The following is a 20,785-nucleotide window of genomic DNA, read 5'->3' as shown; positions in this document are numbered from 1 at the left end:
TGTGTGTGTGTGTGTATGTGAGTGTGTATGTGTGTGTATGTGTGTGTGCATGCATGCGTGTGCACTCATGTGTGTGTGTCCATTCACTCGCCCGTGTGCCTTGTTCTTCTGCAGTGTTGGATACAGAACCAGGGTCTCACAAACGCTAAGAAAATGGTCTACCCTTGAGCTACAATCTCAGCCCTGTTGGGCAGGAAGATGCTCAAAAGCCATTGGACAAGGAGCCCAGAGACTTAGGGTGACAGATACTCCGAAGACCTCACTGTATTGTCTGGGCCTCCATCTGTGTCCCTGTAAAATAAGCAATTGACAGTTTTCTGTAGGAACTATTGTCTTAGGGTTACTGTTGCTTTAATGAAACAATGTAACTGAAGCAACTGGAGGAGAGGGTTAATTTGTCTAACCTTCCACATTCTAGTCCATCACTGAAGGAAGTCAGGACAGGAACTCAAACAAGGCAGGAACCTGGAGACAGGAGCTGAGGCAGAGGCCATGGAGGGGTGCTGCTTACCGGCTTGCTCCCCTTGGCTTGTTCAGCCTGCTTTCTTTCTTTTTCTTTTTTTCTTTTTTTTTTTTTTTTTTTTTTTTTGGAGCTGAGGACCGAACCCAGGGCCTTGCGCTTGCTAGGCAAGTGCTCTACCACTGAGCTAAATCCCCAACCCCTCAGCCTGCTGTCTTATAGAACCTTGGACCACTATCTGATGGATGGGTGAGGGATGGGTCCTCTCCCATCAATCACTAATTAAGATAATGTCCTACAGGCATACCTATGGCCCAATTTTATAGAGGCATTTTCTCAAAATCTCCTCATCTCAGAAAATGGCAGTGCAATTTGTGTCAATTTGACATAAATGTAGTCAGCACAACTACTGTTGCCATCAGGAAGACAATTTTAGAAAATGAAAAGGAATACAGAATGAACTGAATGACCCCGAAGCAACTGGAATCTTCCAGCAGTCAGTGTGCTTGCAAGCCTGGTACTACACAGGCATGGGTGGGTATTTACCAGCTGAAGGTTCTGCTCTGAGTTGCCTGACCTGCAAGGGGTGCTGAAGAGATTGAGGTTGATGTGTCAAGTGTTAGCTATGACGACTCTTTCCATTTTCAATGTTCTTTTAAGGCTAGGGAACCAGGAAGACGTCTCTTCTTTCCCATCCCTGCCCCCACTGTGGAACCTGGACACCTTCATGGTAGATTCATAGTTTCCATACATGTCTTGAGATTTCCCCTGGAATGGCTGATTGCTCTGGGAAATACGTGACCCCTCAGATTCTCCATGGGATGATTCCTTCTCTGACCTCTATTCATCTGGTTTATTTAGTATTTGTGAGGGCCTACTATGTGTCCAGTAAAGGGATAGCCACTGAGAACACAAGGGAGTTTTTAAAAACCCTTTCAGGCCCCTGCTTCCTCTGGAGGATGGGAGAAAGCAGATACAAATCTAACAACCATGTAGGATGGCATCAGAAGGCAGCAAGAATTGCCTAGAAGAAAGAAGGTAACAGAGGAAAGAGTTTTGCAAAGGTCCCGAGGTCAGCAGAGCATGGTACTGGCAAGGAGGTGGGCTGGAGGGCTGTGGAGGCAGGAGGATGGCAAACAAAGGGTCTTTATCGCAAGACTGACCAAGGCTTTGGAGGTCTGACAGGAGAGAGAGCTGTACAATGTGTGTCTCTTCTGGGTACAGCTGGAGAAGGTTCCAGGGAGCTGAGAGATGTGTTTAGAAACACACGTTGTGCTGCTGTTCAGGAAAGGTGTGCTTCTGGGTGCTGTGGGTATGAATGTGTCTTAGAAAGGAGACGCTGGGGGTTGGGGATTTGGTTCAGTGGTAGAGCGCTTGCCTAGCTCCGGAAAAAAAAAAAAAAAGAAAGAAAGAAAGAAAGAAAGGAGACGCTGTATTTGGAAGATCTTTCCAGTCTGCTCTGTAACAAGGTCACCCGGGGGCTCCAGCTGCCTGGTTTCCTGATTGTCTACGTAACAGGTTCCTAACCTTCCTAATGCTGAGAACTTTTAATACAGCTCCTCATGTTCAGGTGACCCACCCCACCCCCAACCATAAAATGATATTTGTTGCTGCTTCATAACTGAAAGTCTGCTACTGTTGGGAGTTGTAACGCAAAAATATCATATGTAGATAGTCTTAAGCAACCCAAAGAGGTAGAGAGGGACTGTTTGAGAACTGCTGGTCTGAGTGGATAGTACAGGCTTGCCCTGTGCTCTGGTGGGACTCTCTTCCTCTCTTGAGAATTTCAGGGCCTTAGGACCACTGGTTGTATCCAAACCTCCAAGACGAGAGTTTCTGTTTCCTAGGCTTCTCATCTCTTCCGGGTTGGTAATCAGAAATGTCAAGTCTGTAACAGCAGCTGATACTCAATAAGCAGCAGCCACCTGCTGGATACATGCAGTGACAACTCTGCCTCTAGGTCAGCTCTGTCTCAAACTTACACCCTTGGGGGGAGGGGGAACGCCGACGACTCCCTACGGTAAAAGATACATTGTGTCTCAACCTTGAGCCTTCACCAGATCTTCACCCCAGGACCGCAAACAGGTCAGCGGGAAGGAAGTGGTGGTTGGTGAGGGGTTCTTCTCTCACAGCTCAGAGAGCAGGCCTTCAGCTGGGGGTCTACTGAGTTGTGTGACCTCAGTTGTCTTGTGGTAAGATAAGAGAGGAATAGCTGTTGACCCCTTCCTGCAGCCCCCAACCTCTGCGATACGGGCTGTTCAGAAGAGCTCAGGTTGGACTTCAGGCATTCTCTTTACCTGCCTGCTCAGTGGATTCTCCCCGAACTTGCTGCTGTGGTGTAACATTTCAGTACTAGGTCTCCCCTCCTCCCACCGGTCCCCTTTCCCTCCTGCTCCCCTCCCCTCTTGGATAACTGGAGGACAGCATCCAGCTAACGCTGTCTTTCCTTCTGTGTGGGACACTCCCCACAGGCAGGCTGGTCCACCTCCTCTCTGTGCGGGGCCCTCCTCCCAGACTGGGCAATGCCCTCTTCATTGGGCTTCCCTGTCTTCCTAGGCTCCTCCCCCCAGGCATCCCCCTGTCCTTGCTAGTAACCCTGCCCCTCCATCCATTGGCCTTTCTCCAACCTTCTCTCACCTGGCTCAAAGCTTACTGGAACACGAACCATCTCTTCTGAGTGACACCTTCCAGCATTCTCTGCCCTGGAACCTTGCACGGAGCATTGGATATAAGTGAGGGGAGACCACTGACCAGAGAGTGTCACCTGTCCTCCCCACCAAACTACTCTCCCCTGTGCAAAGTCCTAAGGCATTAGCCTGAGAAATCCCAAAACTCCCCTTCCTAGGAGGGTCTCCAGCCTCCAGGGTTTCTTCACATGGCCCTGTTCACAAGGCCACCCAGCTGCTTCCTTACCTTGTGTCCCCAACGCCCTCTCCCTAACAAAGCCTTTCTCAGCGGAGAAGGGCCTGGACACATAATCCTTGGCCAACACAAGCAACCATTGTAGCCCCAGGGAAAGGGGGTGGGGGCAGAGAAATAGGATGAGGTTTTAATTTCTCTTTACCAAGGCTGGCTCCAGGGAAGGCCCCAGCCCACAGCTCGTGACTCAGACTCCAGGGGTCGAAGCTATCGTCTATTCTTCATGGCTTGCTCTGTTAGGGGCTGGAAAGAGGAACTGGAGTGAGGCCAGGGTGCCTGGGCTTTCTAAAGGAATCTCCTCTGGGATGGCTTCTCAGTAGGGAGCAAGTGAGCTATCCTTATGTCACTTGCCACATCTGTTCCCAATTTACAGCTTGGAAGACTGAGGCCCTGGGAAGGCAAGCTCTTATCTTAGAATCACTTAGATTGGCAGAGCTCTGGGGCTGAACCTCTGAAGGCTGCAGCCTGGTCATCCTGTCCCGTCAGCTTCACACAGCTCCCTGCCTTGTCATGACCTCGGTGGTCTTTAAGAGACTTACTATTTATTCATTTGGTGCTTGGTGACATTTCTAGCCGAGTGCTTCAACGTTACTTGGAATTATAGTGGGTATCAGCTCTCTGAGCTGACTTCAGAAATGAGCTGGCCTCCCCAAACCTCGGCATCATTTCAAAGCCATAGCCACAGTGAAACACAACAACAACAAAATAAAAATAGCAAAGCCAACCAGATCCTCCCTTCTCTAAGTTTCCACCTGTGAGTAGTTTGAATTCGGGTCTAATTTCAAATTATTTAGGACATACTTGTAAAGTGAAGCAAGAATATGGGGTTTTCCGTTGGGCTCTGGGCCCTGACTGTCCAACTGCTCTCAACGAGTTGCCAAGCCAGCATCTGCTCTGCCTGTGGTCGCTGTGTTACTTGCTCTGTAGGCTAAGGTGCTCGGTACTGTGTCAGGGGTGGACATGCTGGGTGTTCATCTTTTGTGTGCTGCGGTTAACAACTATGCCACGGATGGAGAAACTGAGGCTCAGCACTGGGATTTCCGTCTGGGTAGTTGGGCTGCAAGGCCTTGCAGGGCCCCTCTATTCACCTTGCTGTGACCTGATCTTAGTCACAAGACAACAGAAGTACCCTAGGGTCCATGGCGCTATCATCTGCAAAGTGGGGAGATCCAAGGGCTCAGGAGCTAGTTGGGCATTCCTGGGGCGGGGTTGGGGGGCAGAGGGGGAGTTCCATCCTCTCCTTCAAAATTCAATGGGACACTCCTGGGTGCTGTGGCTCTGGAGTAGTCACAGAGCCTGCAAATGGGGCGGAGTGGCCATGGGAAGGTTCAGGCTGTGGCTCTGGAAAGCTCTGGCGTCTGAAGGGACGATCACCCCGTACGTCGGGAGCCCCTGCGCGGGCTCCGCGTGGCACTTCCGATCCGGGCCGCACGCCGTGGCTCGCCAGGCCCGCCCCCGCCCCCGGCGCCCGCGCCCCCCGCCCGAGCCGCGCGCCCCGCCCCGCCTGTGTACCCGCCCCGCGCCCCTAGCCCGGCTCGCTGAGTCCCTGCGGCTCCGAACAGCGCGGGCGGACAGAGCGGCCGCCGCCGGAGCCAGCAGCGAGGGCGCCGTGCCGGGGGACCCGGACCGGGCCAGCGGGAGGCGGAGGCTGCCTGCTGGTCTGCGATCTGGCAGTCCCAGGACTCGGGTTCCTGCCGGTCCCTGAACCCGCGCAGCCACATGGCTCGGCTCCGCGCTCTGCTCCACTGCCTGCTGCCCTGGTACTGCGCGCTTTGCGCCGCCGCCGGCAGTCAGACCCCAGGTGCGTGCGGGCCGGGCGCACGGGGACGTGGGGTCTCTGGGGGTTGCTGGCGGCCAGAGTGGCCCCAGGATGCAGGAGCCAACCAGGGAGAGTTCGAGGCGGGTAGCAGGCGGTGCGCCTGGTGTGGGTTGAGTTGCTTAACTTTGGCTGCTTCTAGTGATTTCTGTCTCTTTTCTGTCACTGGAGGCAGCGTGACCTGCAGGAGACGATTGAGAGCCAGAGTCTCTTAGAGTGAAGAAAAGTCACAGCCCATCCTTCCTCTCACCCCGCCCCCATTGATCTTTCAATACCCCTTCTCCACTTGTGGGATTGTGTGCACGTACGCTTCTGAGTGTGCATGTCAAGATGTCCCACACAGAGTCAGACTAACAAATGATCGCTTCCCATAGCCGAAAACTCTGGACACTCTTGCTTCTGACCAGGAAGCAAGAATTCTAATTCTCCTCCAAGCCTCCCACATAGCATCCGTCTCTCAGGAAAAGAGCAGAGACATACCACATACATTTTACAGCATGGGCACCCTTCAGGTGTTTTGGGGCATAGAGAAAAGAATGGAGTTATTTCCAAACAGAGTTCATGTGCCCGAGTGAGAGCCGTCCAGCACAGTCTTGGGTTCCACAGTCTTAGCTTTTCAACTAAGAGATAAAGGAACACCGCACTCCACTTACAGCTTCCTAGGGCATCTCGAGGGAGGTCATCCTTCTTTTGTGTTTTATTAGTGCTGGGAGCTGAGATGGCAAGAAATAGAACTATGGAGAGTGAAAACTCCTTCCAACTTGTGTCTGTGAATCACCAGGCCTGGAAGCCAATGAGCTGTCTTTTCTGACTGGCTGTGTGCACAGGGAGAAAGTCGAGCGAGGATGGGGCCCACTGGCAAATGGCCTACAATATGGGGCCATGACCTCACACTTAAGTCAGCCCAAGTGGGCAGGTCACCCCCTGTGTCTCTTTTTTATTTTTGAAGTTCTATATTTATCCTGCTTGGGGCTGGGCAGTGCAGAAATCGCACAGCCACTGTGATGCTTTAAAAAGTTTCCTTTCTAACCTCGGAAAAATATATAACGGTTCATTCCCTCGCTCCCTCCGACAGCCCCTCCTTTCTCTGTGTCAGGGGCCAGGATCCCCTGGGTTTCTAGGTGTGTTTATTTTGGCAGCCACACTTTTGGGAGCTTGGCAAAGGCCCTAGCCCAAGCTGGGCTGGTGACTTCAGCACACTGGGGGAGTTGAGGCACATCAGGAATTTCAGCCCTTTCTAGGCAGTGCTCAAGGTTGGAAGGCCTGTTGCTATGGTGACAGGACTTTGTTTGACGTCATTTGTTTACTTCTGCTAAATATAAAAATGACCGGATGGCTGCAGAGAGAATGTATGTTCACACATTTATGTCTCCCTGAATGCCATTCAGCCAAGTACAGACTGACTGTGGGGGATCAGGTAGCAATGGGCAGAAGATGCCTGGACTTGGGCTAAGACACCTGTGCCAAGTGATGCTCAGGGCTGCCTCTCCATCATCCCCATCGTCACCCTCACCCCTGGATTCTCATCTTCCTCTTAACCTCTGCACAGTGCATAGTGAAGTGACTCTGTGTTTACCTCCAACAGACCCACGCCTCTCTGGGAAACTTCATGACTATGTCGTGACTGTGCCCTGCAGCACGGATTTCCAGGGACGATTCTTGTCCCACGTGGTGTCTGCTCCCGCAGCTGCCTCCTCCCGGAGCCACCTCCGGGTGGCTCGAAGTCCCCTGAGCCTGGAAAGAGAGACACCACGTCCAAGGCACCATTTCCTCTACTTCAATGTGACTGTCTTTGGGAAGTTGCTCCACTTGAGGCTGCAGCCCAACCGGAGGTTGGTGGCACCAGGGGCCCCGGTGGAATGGCAGGAGGACTTTCGGGAACTCTTCCGCCAACCCTTGCAGCGGGAGTGTGTGTACACCGGAGGTGTCACTGGAATGCCTGGGGCAGCTGTAGCCATCAGCAATTGTGACGGATTGGTAAGGGACACCACTCTTACTCCCATGGAGCATCAAGTTTCTTTCCCAACCCTGAGCCCCCTATAGATTTGGGACTCCCAGGGAGATAGTACACAGCACCATACGTTAGTGGCTTGACTGTCTTCCAAATGGGCATCACCATGGCTTCCCGAGTGCCAGGCTCTGCCAGATGGGAGGTAGTCATAGTGAGACAGAACATTTTTAATAGTTTTCCTCTCTAGAACTCACCAACAAGCTACCTGCTGGGACCTCTGGGTCCAGACTAAAAAAGGGCCAAGGAAGGAATAGTCTAGGGCAGTGGTTCTCAACCTGTGGGTCGCAACCCCATCTGGAGGTCACATGACCCTTGCCCAGGAATCGCCTAAGAGGATCAGCCAGTCAGATATTTATGTTAGGATTCACAACAGTAACGAAATTACAGTTATGAAGCAGCAACACAGAATTTTATGGTGGGGAGTGGCCACAACATGAGGAACTGTATTAAGGGGCCACAGTATTAGGAGGGTTGAGAAAGACTGGTCTAGGGTGTCCTGGTGGCTGCACTCAAAAGCTGTGCAGATTTGGGTAAGTTAACTAACCTCTCTGTGCTTCTTTCCCTTCTGCTTAAAGCAGGGATTTATTATTTACTTATTGAGACAAAGTCTTGCCACATAACCCTTCAACTTGAAATCATAGGCTCAGGTCCCTCCACCTCCGCAGGATTTGTTTGTCAATTCTGCATCGAGACAGTATTCTAGAAACTGGCATGCAACCCAGTCCCTGTCCTTACAAAACGGATGTGATTCTAACACCGTGTAAGCTGCCATTTTGGCATGTGACACTAACACTAAGCCAGCTTCCCAGCCAGGCTCAGACTACGGGAGTCACAGTCATTATGGCATATCTTCCTTTCTCCGTGTGTCTTCCCGAAGCTCACTGACTGCTCCACATAGCCCCTCATCTCTAGATGGTGGGAATACCCTTCTCTCTCTCCCTTTCTCTCTCTCCCTCTCTCTTCCTCTTCCCTCCTTTCCTCTCTCTTTCTCTCCCTTCCCCTCTCTTTTTCCTCTCCTCTCTCTCCCTCTCTCTCTCTCTCTCTCTCTCTCTCTCTCTCTCTCTCTCTCTCACACACACACACACACACGTAATATGTGTGTTGGATGCCTGTGTGCACATGACCCCCTGTGCACTAGCGTGTGACAGCCTGAAATCAGCCCTCTAACCGTTCTCTTGCTTGTTTAAATATAAAAAAGACTGGATGGCCGCAGAGAGAATGTATGTTCACACATTTATGTCTCCCTGAATGCCATTTGGCCAAGTACAGGCTGACTGTGGGGGCTCAGGTAGCAATGGGCAGAAGGTGCTTGGACTTGGGGCTAAGAGACCTGTGCTAAGTGACACTCAGGGCTGCTTGTCTCTGAGTCAGTCTGACACTGAAGCTGTGCCTGTTCGGCTAAGCTGGCCAGCCGACCAGTGAAGCTCTGGTGGGATTCAGGGACTCTAGTCCATCAACTGACACATAGCTCTTGGGGATCAGAACTTAGGCACAGCAAACAGTTTCTCACTGAGCCATTTCTCTCCTACACATACACACATGTCTATATATGTCTATATGTGTGTGTATATGTATGCATGTGTATGTATGTATGCATGTGTATGTATGCGTGTATGTATGTGTGTATGTATGTATGCATGTGTATGTATGTGTGTATGTATGTATGTGTGTATGTATGTATGCATGTGTATGTATGTATGCATGTGTATGTATGTGTATGTATGTGTGTATGTATGCATGCATGTATGTGTGTATGTATGCATGTGTATGTATATGTGTGTATGTATGTATGCATGTGTATGTGTGTGTGTATGTATGTATGTATGTGTGTGTATGCGTGTGTATGTATGTGTATGTGTGTATGTGTGTGTACGTTGGCTGTGAATCTGTCAAAAGAGGGATTGTCTCTTTTAAAAAAAGATTTATTGGGGTTGGGGATTTAGCTCAGTGGTAGAGTGCTTGCCTAGGAAGCGCAAGGCCCTGGGTTCGGTCCCCAGCTCCGAAAAAAAGAACCAAAAAAAAAAGATTTATTTATTTATTATATATAAGTACACTGTCGCTGTCTTCTCCTTCTCCCAAACAGTTTTCAATGTGGTCACCATTGGGAAGCATGATCTAGGGCGTGGCTGGTTTGTCACATTTAGGAAGGGCTGCTGAGCGCCCTGTCAGAGATATAGTGTTTCCTTCTCCAGGGCAGGGCCCACCAGACTCTCCAGGAAATCTGGGGCAAAGTTAACCACAGGTAGATTTTGAGAACACCAGGTAGGCGGGGTCAATGGGAAAAATAGATGCTTGCCCAGAGTACTGGGTTCTGAGTCTCTCTCTCTCTGTATGTCTGCCTGGATCGAGCATGGAGTGATGCTTGGTACATTTTGGGTCTCAACTAAGGTGTGAAGGTCTGGGCAGCACCATTCAGAGCGGCCTTTGTCATTGAACCCATTCACTGGTCTCCTGACAAGTTCCTCACTGTCTGCTAGATGCTGCTGGGACCAAGGCCACATGGGAGTCTATCACAGTACCTAGTGAAGTCGTGCACTTTACATGGCCACATGGTGCCATGCCCTGGATGACACTTGTGCCTGGTGGCTGGGGCTGGTAGGTGGTGGGGTTGATGAGTGGGACATTCCTAGAGCTGGACATGTCTGGGATGGTGTGACCTCTGTGTAAGTCTTCTCTTTAGCTCTGTCACCTTGCGTAAGCTACTTCCTGTCTCTGAGATTTACACTGTTAATTTTTATTACATTTATTATTTTTTGGTGTCTGTCCCCAACCATATGTAGGAATTAACTGCAGGGCACAGAGCATGCCATCTCCCATCCCAGATGTCCATCCTGACAGATGGTAGGACCGAATGGGTGTTGGAGGGTGGCTGCCTCTGGCTCATTTGATCTCATTGATTACAGATCAATTGAGAATGGATCCCCTGCTTACACAGTCTCTCCACCACGGAGATGAAGTTGGCTGTGAATCTGTCAAAAGAGGGCTTGTCTCTTTAAAAAAAAAGATTTATTTATTTATTATATATAAGTACACTGTTGCTGTCTTCAGGCATACCAGAAGGGCATCAGATCCCATTACAAATGGCTCTGAGCCACCATGTGGTTGCTGGGATTTGAACTACAGGACCTCTGGAAAAGCAGTCAGTGCCCTTAACCATTGAGCCATCCCTCCAGCCCCAAGAAGGCTTGTCTTACAACAAAAGGAGCATTAGAACCTAAAGGACAAGCTCAGGAGGGGTCTTTCTGTTGTTTTCTGAATCTGCAGCCAGACCCGGTCTAGTCTTATGCTCCAGTTAGGGGCAGGGAGAAATCATCTATGGGTTTCCAGAGTTGGGCTTTGAACCCTCTAGCCAGCCCTGCCCTGGGCCATGAGATGCTAGCACTGCACTGAACAGGACTTAGGGGAGGAGGACCATTGCCTCAGAACTGCCCAGACATCACCAGGTGACTGCAAGGGACCCAGTGGGCTGCTCATCATGGCTACCAAAGCTCTGTATCTGGAGGGATACGGGAGTTTCAGTAGAGACCAATTTTTATGGGTGCAGGGTTCAGAATGAGGATTCTACTTCTGGATTGGAGTTGTGACCTCACTGCGTCTACCCTGTGCTACCTTGTAAGGGGCCTGGCTGCATAGTGCTCCCCCTCTGCCTTCGGTGATCCTCATCTGCCTGTGGTGCTCCCTTTCTGCCTATGGTGCTCCTCCTCTGCCTTTGGTGCTCCCCTTCTGCCTTTGCCTTTGATGCTCCCCTTCTGCCTTTGGTGCTCCTCCTCTGCCTTTGGTGCTCCCCTTCTGCCTTTAGTGCTCCTCTTCTGCCTATGGTGCTCCTCCTCTGCCTATGATGCTCCCTTGCCTTTGGTGCTCCTCCCCTGCCTTTGGTGCACCTCCCCTGCCTTTGGTACTCCCCTTCTGCCTTTGGTGCTCCTCCTCTGCTTTTGGTGCTCCCCTTCTGCCTTCAGTGCCTCTGTGAGTCAAGGCCTGGTGCGGAAGTGGCCCCACGTGTAAGATTTGTCACATCTGGTTCTGTTTTCTCACTCTGCAAATGCTGCATTTTTAGTGGCGCTGGGTGAGGCTGGGAAAGGACCCTGTAGGCAGGATCCAGCTCTTCTTTTTTCCCACCCCTAGGTCCCAGCAGTCTCTGAATCAGAGTCCTTTTGCCTTTAAAATGGGTCTTCAGTGGGCTGGGATGGTGACTTAGTCTTTGGTAAGGGGCTTGCTGGGCAACCCTGAGGACCCGAGTTTGGATCCACAGAGTCTCCCTAAAAAGCTAGATGGGTGCTGTAGTGCATGCCTGTGATCCTAGTGCTGGGGAGATCCAGACAGGAGAATCTGAACTGACCAGCAGGTTTAGAGTGGAGAGCAATTGAGGAAGACGTCAGCCTTCACATGCACACATAATATATACCTCCCTCCTCTCTCTCTCTCTCTCTCTCTCTCTCTCTCTCTCTCTCTCTCTCTCTCTCTCTCACACACACACACACACACACACACACACAGCAGGAGGAGATGAAATGACAGACCGGGAAATGAGTGCTTCTGCTGTGGGCTCACAACTCTGCTTATGTGGAGAAGCAGCAAGTCATGAAAGCCGAACTGTCAGGTGGGTGAGTGGTGCTTTTCCAGTTCCAGAGAGCATGATTATCACACCACTTGGATACTTTCCCAGATAAAGGACACTTTCCTTCCATGGAGCACAGTCTGGGGACTTTGCACAGGTCTAGGCTCAGGTTAGGTTCTGGGGTTTCAGGGTTGATATTTGACCTTCTGTTTAATTGTTTCAAACAAGCTTCACTCAACCCTAGGGGCTGCACTGGCAAGGAGGGATACAGGAGTACAGAGTTTGGGGGAACATGTTTCAAGGGATGTAGATGAGCTTTTAAAGTCACAAAATGCAACTGCAGGCATTCTACAAGGAAAGGAGAGACAGGAAAGAAAGAGGGCCAATGAGGGCTAGTGAGTTGCCACTAACCCTTTTATAAGGTGGCTGATCCCATTTCTGGGGCTCTATCCTCATGACTTAATCATATACCAAAGGTCTCACCTTTTAGACAGTCACATTGATGAACAGATTTCAATACTCAGATACTAAAGCCCATTCAACCCACACTAGTAGGCAGTGCTGTATGTATTCAGGATGAGGAGCTGGCTATTTAGAATGAAATCCCAGCTCTGCCTTGTGCATGCATGTTGACCATAACCTAACTGTTCCTAGTTTTCTTATCTTGAAAGGAAAGTCATCACGCCATTACTTCCTAGACTTGTCAGTGTGCAAAGAACCCCTTACAGACCTGTCAGCTATGCCCATCTCCTGATGCCTTTGTCATTTGCATTCCCTCGTCTGAGATGGTGGCTGGCAGGAAGAGGAAGGCAAGTGTATCCTATTTGTCTGAAGGCTACCCAAGGGGTCTCTAGGCTTCATCTGATAGTCAGAGCCCATGCTGGTTCTAGCCTCACCCAGCCCTATTCCCGTGGACCTTATTCTGATTGTCTTTTAGACTTTCTCTTAGAGTTACTTTCAGTGAGTAGGTGGGTGGGCTTGCTGGACGGTCTCCTCTGGCTCTATTCTCATGCCAACATGGTGCGGCTGTAAGTTAGGTGGCCTGAGTTCTCCCCTTGGGGCCTCTCTTCCTCTAGCAGACAGCCCAGCTCTTTCCCCACAGGCTCCAGGCAACATTCCAAGATGGGGAAGGCAGAAGCCATATGGTCTCTTAAGGTCCAGCCTTGAAAGCTTTGAGATGTTCTTGGTATTGGCCAAGTCATACCAAGAGGCCAGAGGAGAGTTTCCTAGGTAAAAGCAGTCTCCCCCTCTCCCTCCCCCTCCCCCCTCTCTGTCTGTCTGTCTGTCTCTCTCTCTCTGTCTCTCTCGGAGGGATGAGTGCCTAAGTCTCAGGTGCAAAGAGTGTGCACACAGAAACAGGACCAACAACATTCCTCCGTGCTGAGGGACTCGATCTCTTTGAGCACATTTCAATCTGTACCTATAAAGTGATGTCCTTCCTTCCTTCCTTTTTTCTTTTCTATTCTTTTTCCTTTGTTCAAGACAAAGTCTTAAGTAGTCCAGGTTAGCCTCAAATTTGGTATGTAGCTGAAGATGATCTTGAACTTAGGGTTGCCCTGCCTCTGTCACCTGAGTGGTGGGATTGCAGATGTGCACCAGCATGCCCTGTATTAGAGAAGAAATCCAAGGCTTCATGCTTGCTAGGCAAGCATTCTACCAACCAAGTTACAATTACGCTGTAGTTTTGTTTATTAGAAATGATGCACGCGACTCTTAAAAGCTCTTGCTGCACCTCCAGGACCTAAGTTGGGTTCTCAGCACCCACATTGGGTGGCTCGCAACTGCTGGGACTCCAGCCCCAGGGATTTTGGCGCCCTCTTCTGGCTGCCTCATGCACACACCACACACCACACACACACACACACACACACACACACACACACACACACACACACACACGCACACACACACATTTTTTAAATGATGCAATTAAAATGTTGCTCAAAGTTGGGGACATTGAATGGGAACCTGCGAGAGCAAGGGCAGATACAATGAGCAGTGGGATCCCTGGATGTCTTCTCCAAGTCCTACCTCTTGTTCCTGAGAGGGCTTTTGCACTGTCGCTCCTGCCCTGGGCTGCTTAGTCTATGTAAGTAGAGTCGCCTTGCTTCTGGCACTTTCCAGCCCTTGAGACAGTCAATATCGCAGTCTTGCCTCCCCGTCTCCCCGAGCCCTGCATTGCTGTCGGCCCTGGATTAACAACCTATTTATGAGATGGAATAAAAGCCAGACATCACCTCACTGCTGCTCTGAGGCATAAAGACCTCCCCTTCTAGCCAGGACTGCTTTGATTTTTCTTCCTCGGCTGCGTCTCCAGGCTGTGGCTGGAGGGAGGACGGCTAGGGCTGGTGAGGATAGGGGGCTGTGCTTGCCTGCCTGTCTACCTCCTGGTCTCCATGAGAGAGACCTGGGTGGGCCCCCAGCAAGTGCCCTGCAGGAGCTCCCCCAGCTCTGCAGTGGAAAGTTCTGAAGCTTGTTGCCAGCTCCCTGGCATGGTGTTTCCGTCACGTGGGCTTTGCCTTAGCTTTCAAAGTCCTAAAGCCACCACTAATAACAATGTTCACATGCTATCTTGTCCCTGGCTGGTCAGGAGTGGCTGTGACGACCACCCATGTGTCTGAAGCTGGTCCCTATCACAAATATTTCTATAGTAAGTTTTAGCTCAGAGCAGTTCCTGTTCCCTCCCTGCCCTTAGCTCTACTTGGAGAAGCTGTGTCTGCAAGAGGCTCTGGGGCCTCCTGTGCCTCTTCATTTCCTAGCTGAGGAAGCCAAGGTCCAGGTATGGAAAGAAACCTAGGGCATACAGGCCAGGGAACGTCCTCTCAGTGTGGGTAGGGGTGCACTGGCTCCTCCCACAATCCCTCAGCCTCTCCTGACTCAAAGGAAAAGGATAGGGCTCACATGAGGGTTGACTGTAGGCCAGTGCTGGCCAGTGAGACAGTAGCCATGGGAACAGCTTCAGGATGCTGGATACTGAACGCCACCCAGCTGTCCTGGGGACTCCTGGGCTTGGCTGAGCACTAAATGGGGTGTTTGTAAGGTTCCCAATCGAGGGACTGGACTTGCCCACTTTCTGCATCCCGTAGTCTTCTTTAAAACTTGGAAGCCAAGTAAGAAAAAAGAGACACATCAAGGACTTGTGTCAGGAGTGGGTTTTAGCTCCAGGGAGACCATCTGCCTTCTCAGACTCTGGTCACCATGGCTACGCTCACTCTCCTCTCCATTTTCAGATCCAGACTAGACGGCTGTGATATACTCATTGCGTGTCATAGAACCCAGCAAGCCTCGTGGTCTGCTTAGCTTTCAGTGACATGGTGGTAGGAGTTCTAGATAGGCCGACTTGAGAGAGGGCTCTGCAAGTGAGAATATCAGTCTGGCCACAAGCTGCTTCCAGAAGGTTACTGCCCTGGGGCCACTTTGTCCTCATAGTTCCCACTGGCCCTAACCCATGGCCAGTGTTGTGGGGAAAATGATCTATTATTATTATTTAAATTTTATTTTATGCATGTGTGTTTTGCCTTTATGCATGTCTCTGTACCACACGTATGCCTGAGGAGGTCAGAAGAGGATGTTACAGATACTGTATTGGTGCTGGGAACTGATCATGGGTCCTTTGCGAGAGCCCTAGGTGCTCATTTCTCCAGTCCTCAAAGCAGATCTCCTGTAAGGGCCACATTCAGTTGGATTGGTAGCACATGCCTATAATCTCAGAGCTTAGGAGGTTCAGCCAGGAGGATCACTGCATGTTTGAGGCAAGCCTGGGCTATGTAGTCAGTTTCAGGCTCCCTGAGCTACAGTGTGAAGCCTATCTTATTTGAAAATAATTTTAAAAAAGCCTGCTTGGGGTCAAGGCCAACCCGGGTTACTTAGTGAGATCCTGTCCCAAATTTTAAGTAAATCAAAAGAGGGCTAGGGATGTATCCCAGTGGCAGAGTGCTAAGCTCCTAGCATCCATAAGGCTCCCAGGTTCAGTGTGCAACAGCACAAATACAATTCTAGCCACCAATGTCTTTATCACTTATTATGATGCCCTTTGGGATGCTCCAGTTCTATAGATGTGCTGTCTGTCTCCATCTCTTTTTTTTCTTTTTTCTTTTCTTTTTTAGGAGCTGGAGACTGAACCCAGGGCCTTGCGCTTGCTAGGCAAGCGCTCTACCACTGAGCTAAACCCCCAACCCCTAGTCTGTCTCCATCTCAGTGAAGTGGTAGCTCGATGTGAAGATGAATGTGTGTATATATTGTGTCTGTGAGCATACACATATGTGTGTGTGCATGCATGTGTGTATGTGCACATGCGTGCATGTATGTATTGTATGCATGCATGTGTGTGGACATACATGCACATATGTATGTGCATGCATATATGTGTGTGCATGCACATGTGCACATGCATGTATGTGTGTATGCATGTATCTATGTGCATACGTATATGTGTGTACATGTGTGTTCGGGCACGTGTGTGTGCACATACATATGTGTGTGTATGTGTGTGTGTGTGTGTATATGCATTCAAGCATAAATGGAGATTGGAGGAAGATGTCAGGCAGCTTCCCCTATCACTTGCTTGAGACAGATTCTCACCAGCCACAGTTTGTTTTTCTGCTGGACTAACTGTCCAGCACATGCCAACGGTCCTCCTGTCACTGTCTCTCCACTCACAGCCACTCTCAGCTCTTCACATGGATCTGAAACCGCACACTATACAGCAAGTGCTCTTACTTACTGAGCCATCTCCCCAGGTCATAAAGACACATTTTTTAAAAATTCTATTTTGAGTGTCTCTGCTGAATAACTAAACAGGTGAACGATTAAACAATGGATGGATGTGTGAATGAATGAATGAATGAGTGAATGAATGAATGAATGAATGAATGAGTGAGAGGCCACGGTTGAAGAGGCCTTAAGGTTGCATGATGGAAATTTGTGCTGCTGCTCACTGACAAGTGTATTGGTGAGGATAAGGTGTCAGAATTCTGGCAATAGGGGACATTCTAGTGGTACAGTTCCCAAGTAGGATTTATTTGTATTTTGTCTGCTCTTGCACCCTGTGCAGAGGAAACCGGTGTTTCCCAGGTGGTCAGTGTGTTGTTAGGGCCACTGGAGCCGGAGCCTGTTGCCATAAGATTTGGGTTTCTGGTGTGCCTACTCCCCGGTGCTTCCCTGCCTTGTTCGGGAACCTTCTCCCGGGCCGCCACAGACTGACCTTGTATTGGAGTCTGAGACAGACATTCAATTGTGATCTATGGAGAGATGTAGCTCTCAGCCAAGGCAGGACCTTCTGGGCCCTCTCCTGGCCGACTCTCCCCTGCTGAGGGGGGCTGCGTGTACCCTTTCCCTGGCGCTGCCCCAAGTGATCTGGTTGGCATCTGAGCCACAGGGTGCAGACTGCAGGGCCTCTGTGCAGAGAGCTGCTTCTCAGTTCAAGGCTTGGCAGCCATGCCGTCTTCTGGCACTCAAGGATTGCTTCCTGTCTCCTCGTCCTGAAGCTACAGTCGCTGCCAGGACTGGGAGCCAAGCAAAGGGCCAGGCAGAACTCCCAGCCCGATCATGGTGGGCTGTGGTGGTGATGGAGTGGTATAGGGGAACCTCAGAGTCATGTGACTTTCGGACATAGGGAAATGGACGCAGGGTGGCTTCAGCCCCAAGGAGGAACACTGAGACTCCAAATGGCCCCTAAGGCATGGTTTGCAGAGGAAGGGGAAGCTCGGAACACCTGTAGGTGTGAGCCCCACCCTGCCACCTACAGCAGGATCTCTGGAGCTGGGGTAGGGTGAAAAATACAACAATCACCCCTCCTTTAAGTGTATGTACGATGCTGGTAATGGTCTGAGTAATTGAGGTCTGGTTGGCAATAGAGGGCGGTTAGAGGACAGTTAATTATCACCACCAATGTCGCTGTTCTCATTATCAGCATCACCATCAAAAACACAGGGACTTATCTGTCCTGTGAATTTCCCCACCTCGCATGGCCACTGACATCTCTGACTTGCCATTGGCTGCCTGCAGATCACACCCTCTCAGACCTTTCCTGGACCTCAAAACCCTCCCTTGTCCTTGGGGCAGGTTTGGGCAGTTGTCACCCACAGAGAAGTTGTGTTTGGGGTGGTGGGGGAGGAGATTGTGAGATCTTGAGATGGTATGAGGCACAGAGTATCTCAGGAGTCCTTGGTCACTCCATGCAGCGGTGGGATGCTTCCAATGGCAGGGGAATGCAGAAGCAGACCATCTGGGATCAACCCCATTCAGGGCATGCGCAGATGATGAACCCCATTCAGGACATGCGCAGATTGTGAACACCATTCGGGGCATGCGCAGACAGTCCACTGGAATTTCTATTTCCTGTCCATTTTCTGCACTTGTTCTGTCTACTCCATGCTGATTGGTCGTTTTATGAAAGAGTCCTTCATCATCCCTTCGAGTACCGTTCCATAGACCAGAAGGTTTCAGTTTAGGTATGTGGTTTTTGGCAAAACCTGGGGTACCTTTTGAGGGCATGCCATGTCCAAGCCCCTCAACTGAGGTGTGATGTCATGGATCCGGAGTGTGGCCTGGGTGGTAATAGATCTGCAAATTCCTCGGGTGATTGAAATAAGCACCCGAGAGAAAGGACAGTTGTCATAGCCACGTATTTGACAGAGAAGCTGGGGTCAGGTCATGGGGGTCGGGCCCAGGAAGGGAAGAAGTTGGAAGACCACACCCTGCTAAAAGTCAGACCCTGTGGGGCGTTGGCCTGTTCCTATTTCATTTTGTCCTCCAAACCCTTTGGCTTTGGATGTGGAAATTGAAGTTTGAAGAGGCCTGTGCCACCAAGTGAGTCTCAGATGGGTCACTACTCATGGAGTCTTACCATCGGTTGCCAGGTAAGATGCATGGCAGAGAAAGAAGGGTTCATGGTATTGGTGCTATGGTCAGAATCTGAAATGTTCCACCAAGGGCAACTTGTGCTGCTACCAAGGGATGGGGACTAACTAACGGAAGTTAGGTCTCTGAAGACAAGCCCTTGATGAACAGATGGGGACCCCAACTCTTCCCCCTGCTTTCTGCTCCCTGGCTACCATGAGATGAGCAGCTTTGTTTAACTACATATCCTCTGCCACCCTGCCCTGTGGCACCACGGACTCAAAGATAGTAGCGCCAAAACCACCATGAGACAAATATACCTTTCTTCTTTTTAAAGGAATATTTGTATTATTTATTTACATCTACATGTTTGCGTGTCCGTATACGTGCATTGTGTCTGAGATCAGAGACATCCCTGGAGCTGGAGTTAGAAACAGCTGGGAGCTGCTTGAGTGGATGTTGGGAGTTGAACTCAGGTCCTCTGCAAGAACAATACATGTTCTTAACCACTGAGCCATCTCTCCAGCCCTATCTTTCTTCTTTTTAACCTTGATTTTTTTTCTCAAACATTTTGTCACAGCTGTGAAAGGCTGATGAACACAGTTTCCTTTTTTTTTTTTTTTTTTTTTGGTTCTTTTTTTCGGAGCTGGGGACCGAACCCAGGGCCTTGCGCTTCCTAGGCAAGCGCTCTACCACTGAGCTAAATCCCCAACCCCCACAGTTTCCTTTTACAAATTGTTTTAGGGGAGGGGAGTTGTAGAATTCCAGGCAGAATAGGATTGTCTTTTGAGATAATGAAACCATAGCAGAGTCAGAAAATGTAACGTTTTAAAGAGAAAGAAATCGTATCAGTCTCCTGTTCTTCTTTTAACAGTTAAATACACACACACACACACACACACACACACATATATATATATGTCTTCAGACACACCAGAAGAGAGCATTAGATCCCATTACAGATGGTTGTGAGCCACCATGAGGTTACTGGGAATTGAACTCAGGACCTCTGGAAGAGCAGCCAGTGCTCTTAACCACTGAGCCATCTCCCCAGCCCCAGTTTCCTGTTCTTGGTAGGGACTTTTCATACCTAGTGGGGTTTTCCCCTCTTGGGAATGTCTTCCCATTTATAGGTAGAGGACCTGAGTAGGTAAAAGCAGGTTGTGTCAGAGCCAGGAATCAGGAACAAACCTTTCTGGGGTTGAAGACCGATGATTCCATCTCTGGGTCCAGCATCCTCTTTCTGAGCCTCCAGGCTCTAAAACAGTGGCTGTTGACCTGTGAGTTTCGACCCTTTTGGTGGGGTCCAATGACCCTTTTACACGTGTTGCCTAAGACCATGTGCACATCAGACATTTAGCTTATGATTCATAATAGGAAAATTACAGTAATGAAGTAGCAACAAAAATAATTTTACGGTTGGGGTCACCACAACATGAGCTGTATTAAAGGATTGCAGCATTAGGAAGGTTGAGAACCACAGCTCTAAAACATAGTCTGAGTGAGGTTAAAGACCATCACAACCACAGCTAGAGATGCCACACGTCCGCCACTGGAAGGCAGAAGTGATGTCTGAATGTCGCATGCTTATTACTCCTAACCAGACAGGTGAACGAGATTGTCATGTCACCTTACCCAAGATTACCTGAATGAGCAGCAGAGTCAAGATTTGAACTTAGGGCCTCTGCACTTCTCCGTATCAGCCATAGTATTGCTGCAGATGGGCTAGGTTCAGTCCTTCCCAGAGCCTACAGATGTCCTGTCCCTAGGAGCAGATACTCAGTGGTCGTTGCACTGAGTCGTTGCATCCACCCCACCCCACCCTGCCCCACCAGTCCCCGCTGGCGCTGGCAGAGGCTCTGGATTCCTGCCTTTGTCCTGTCTGGGAGTTCTCAAGCTGCTGGGATGGAGGACAGTAGAGCTTATGGATCAGATAGAGGGAGAGTCTGGCTTTTTCAGCCCCATCCTGTAAGGGCTCCTGCTTGCCCTCAGGCTGCAGCGCTGTCTGAATCAGCCTGCAGACTTTCCTGGGCTCTGCCCAAGACCTTGACTGCCCTTGTATCCAGCAGATCTCCCTCAGCTGGGGCCTCACTGCATCTGAGCCATGCTGACTCATGCTTCCGAGGAAGGAGGCAGCTTGTGTGCTGGGAGAATGGTTCCCAGTGTCTGTCTCCCTGAGTGAGT

The 20,785-nt window shown here is 50.2% G+C and overlaps 1 protein-coding gene across 2 annotated transcripts in view; it reads left to right on the top strand.

Moving 5' to 3' along the window:
• Positions 1-4,910: 4,910 nt before the first annotated feature.
• The window catches only part of Adamts14 (ADAM metallopeptidase with thrombospondin type 1 motif, 14), a 76,810-nt gene continuing 60,935 nt past the window's right edge, over positions 4,911-20,785 (top strand). The window contains exons 1-2 of one of the 2 annotated variants that reach the window (XM_039098764.2): positions 4,911-5,180; positions 6,781-7,172. In XM_039098764.2, coding sequence (XP_038954692.1) covers positions 5,099-5,180; positions 6,781-7,172 — 474 coding nt within the window. In that variant the 5' untranslated portion in view covers positions 4,911-5,098. The remainder of the gene's footprint in view (positions 5,181-6,780; positions 7,173-20,785) is intronic. The other variant, NM_001389237.1, reaches the window with a different exon arrangement.

The sequence above is a fragment of the Rattus norvegicus genome, chromosome 20 (assembly GCF_036323735.1).
Source record: "Rattus norvegicus strain BN/NHsdMcwi chromosome 20, GRCr8, whole genome shotgun sequence".
Lineage (NCBI taxonomy): Eukaryota > Metazoa > Chordata > Mammalia > Rodentia > Muridae > Rattus > Rattus norvegicus.
This window is presented reverse-complemented; position numbering and strand designations above follow the sequence as displayed.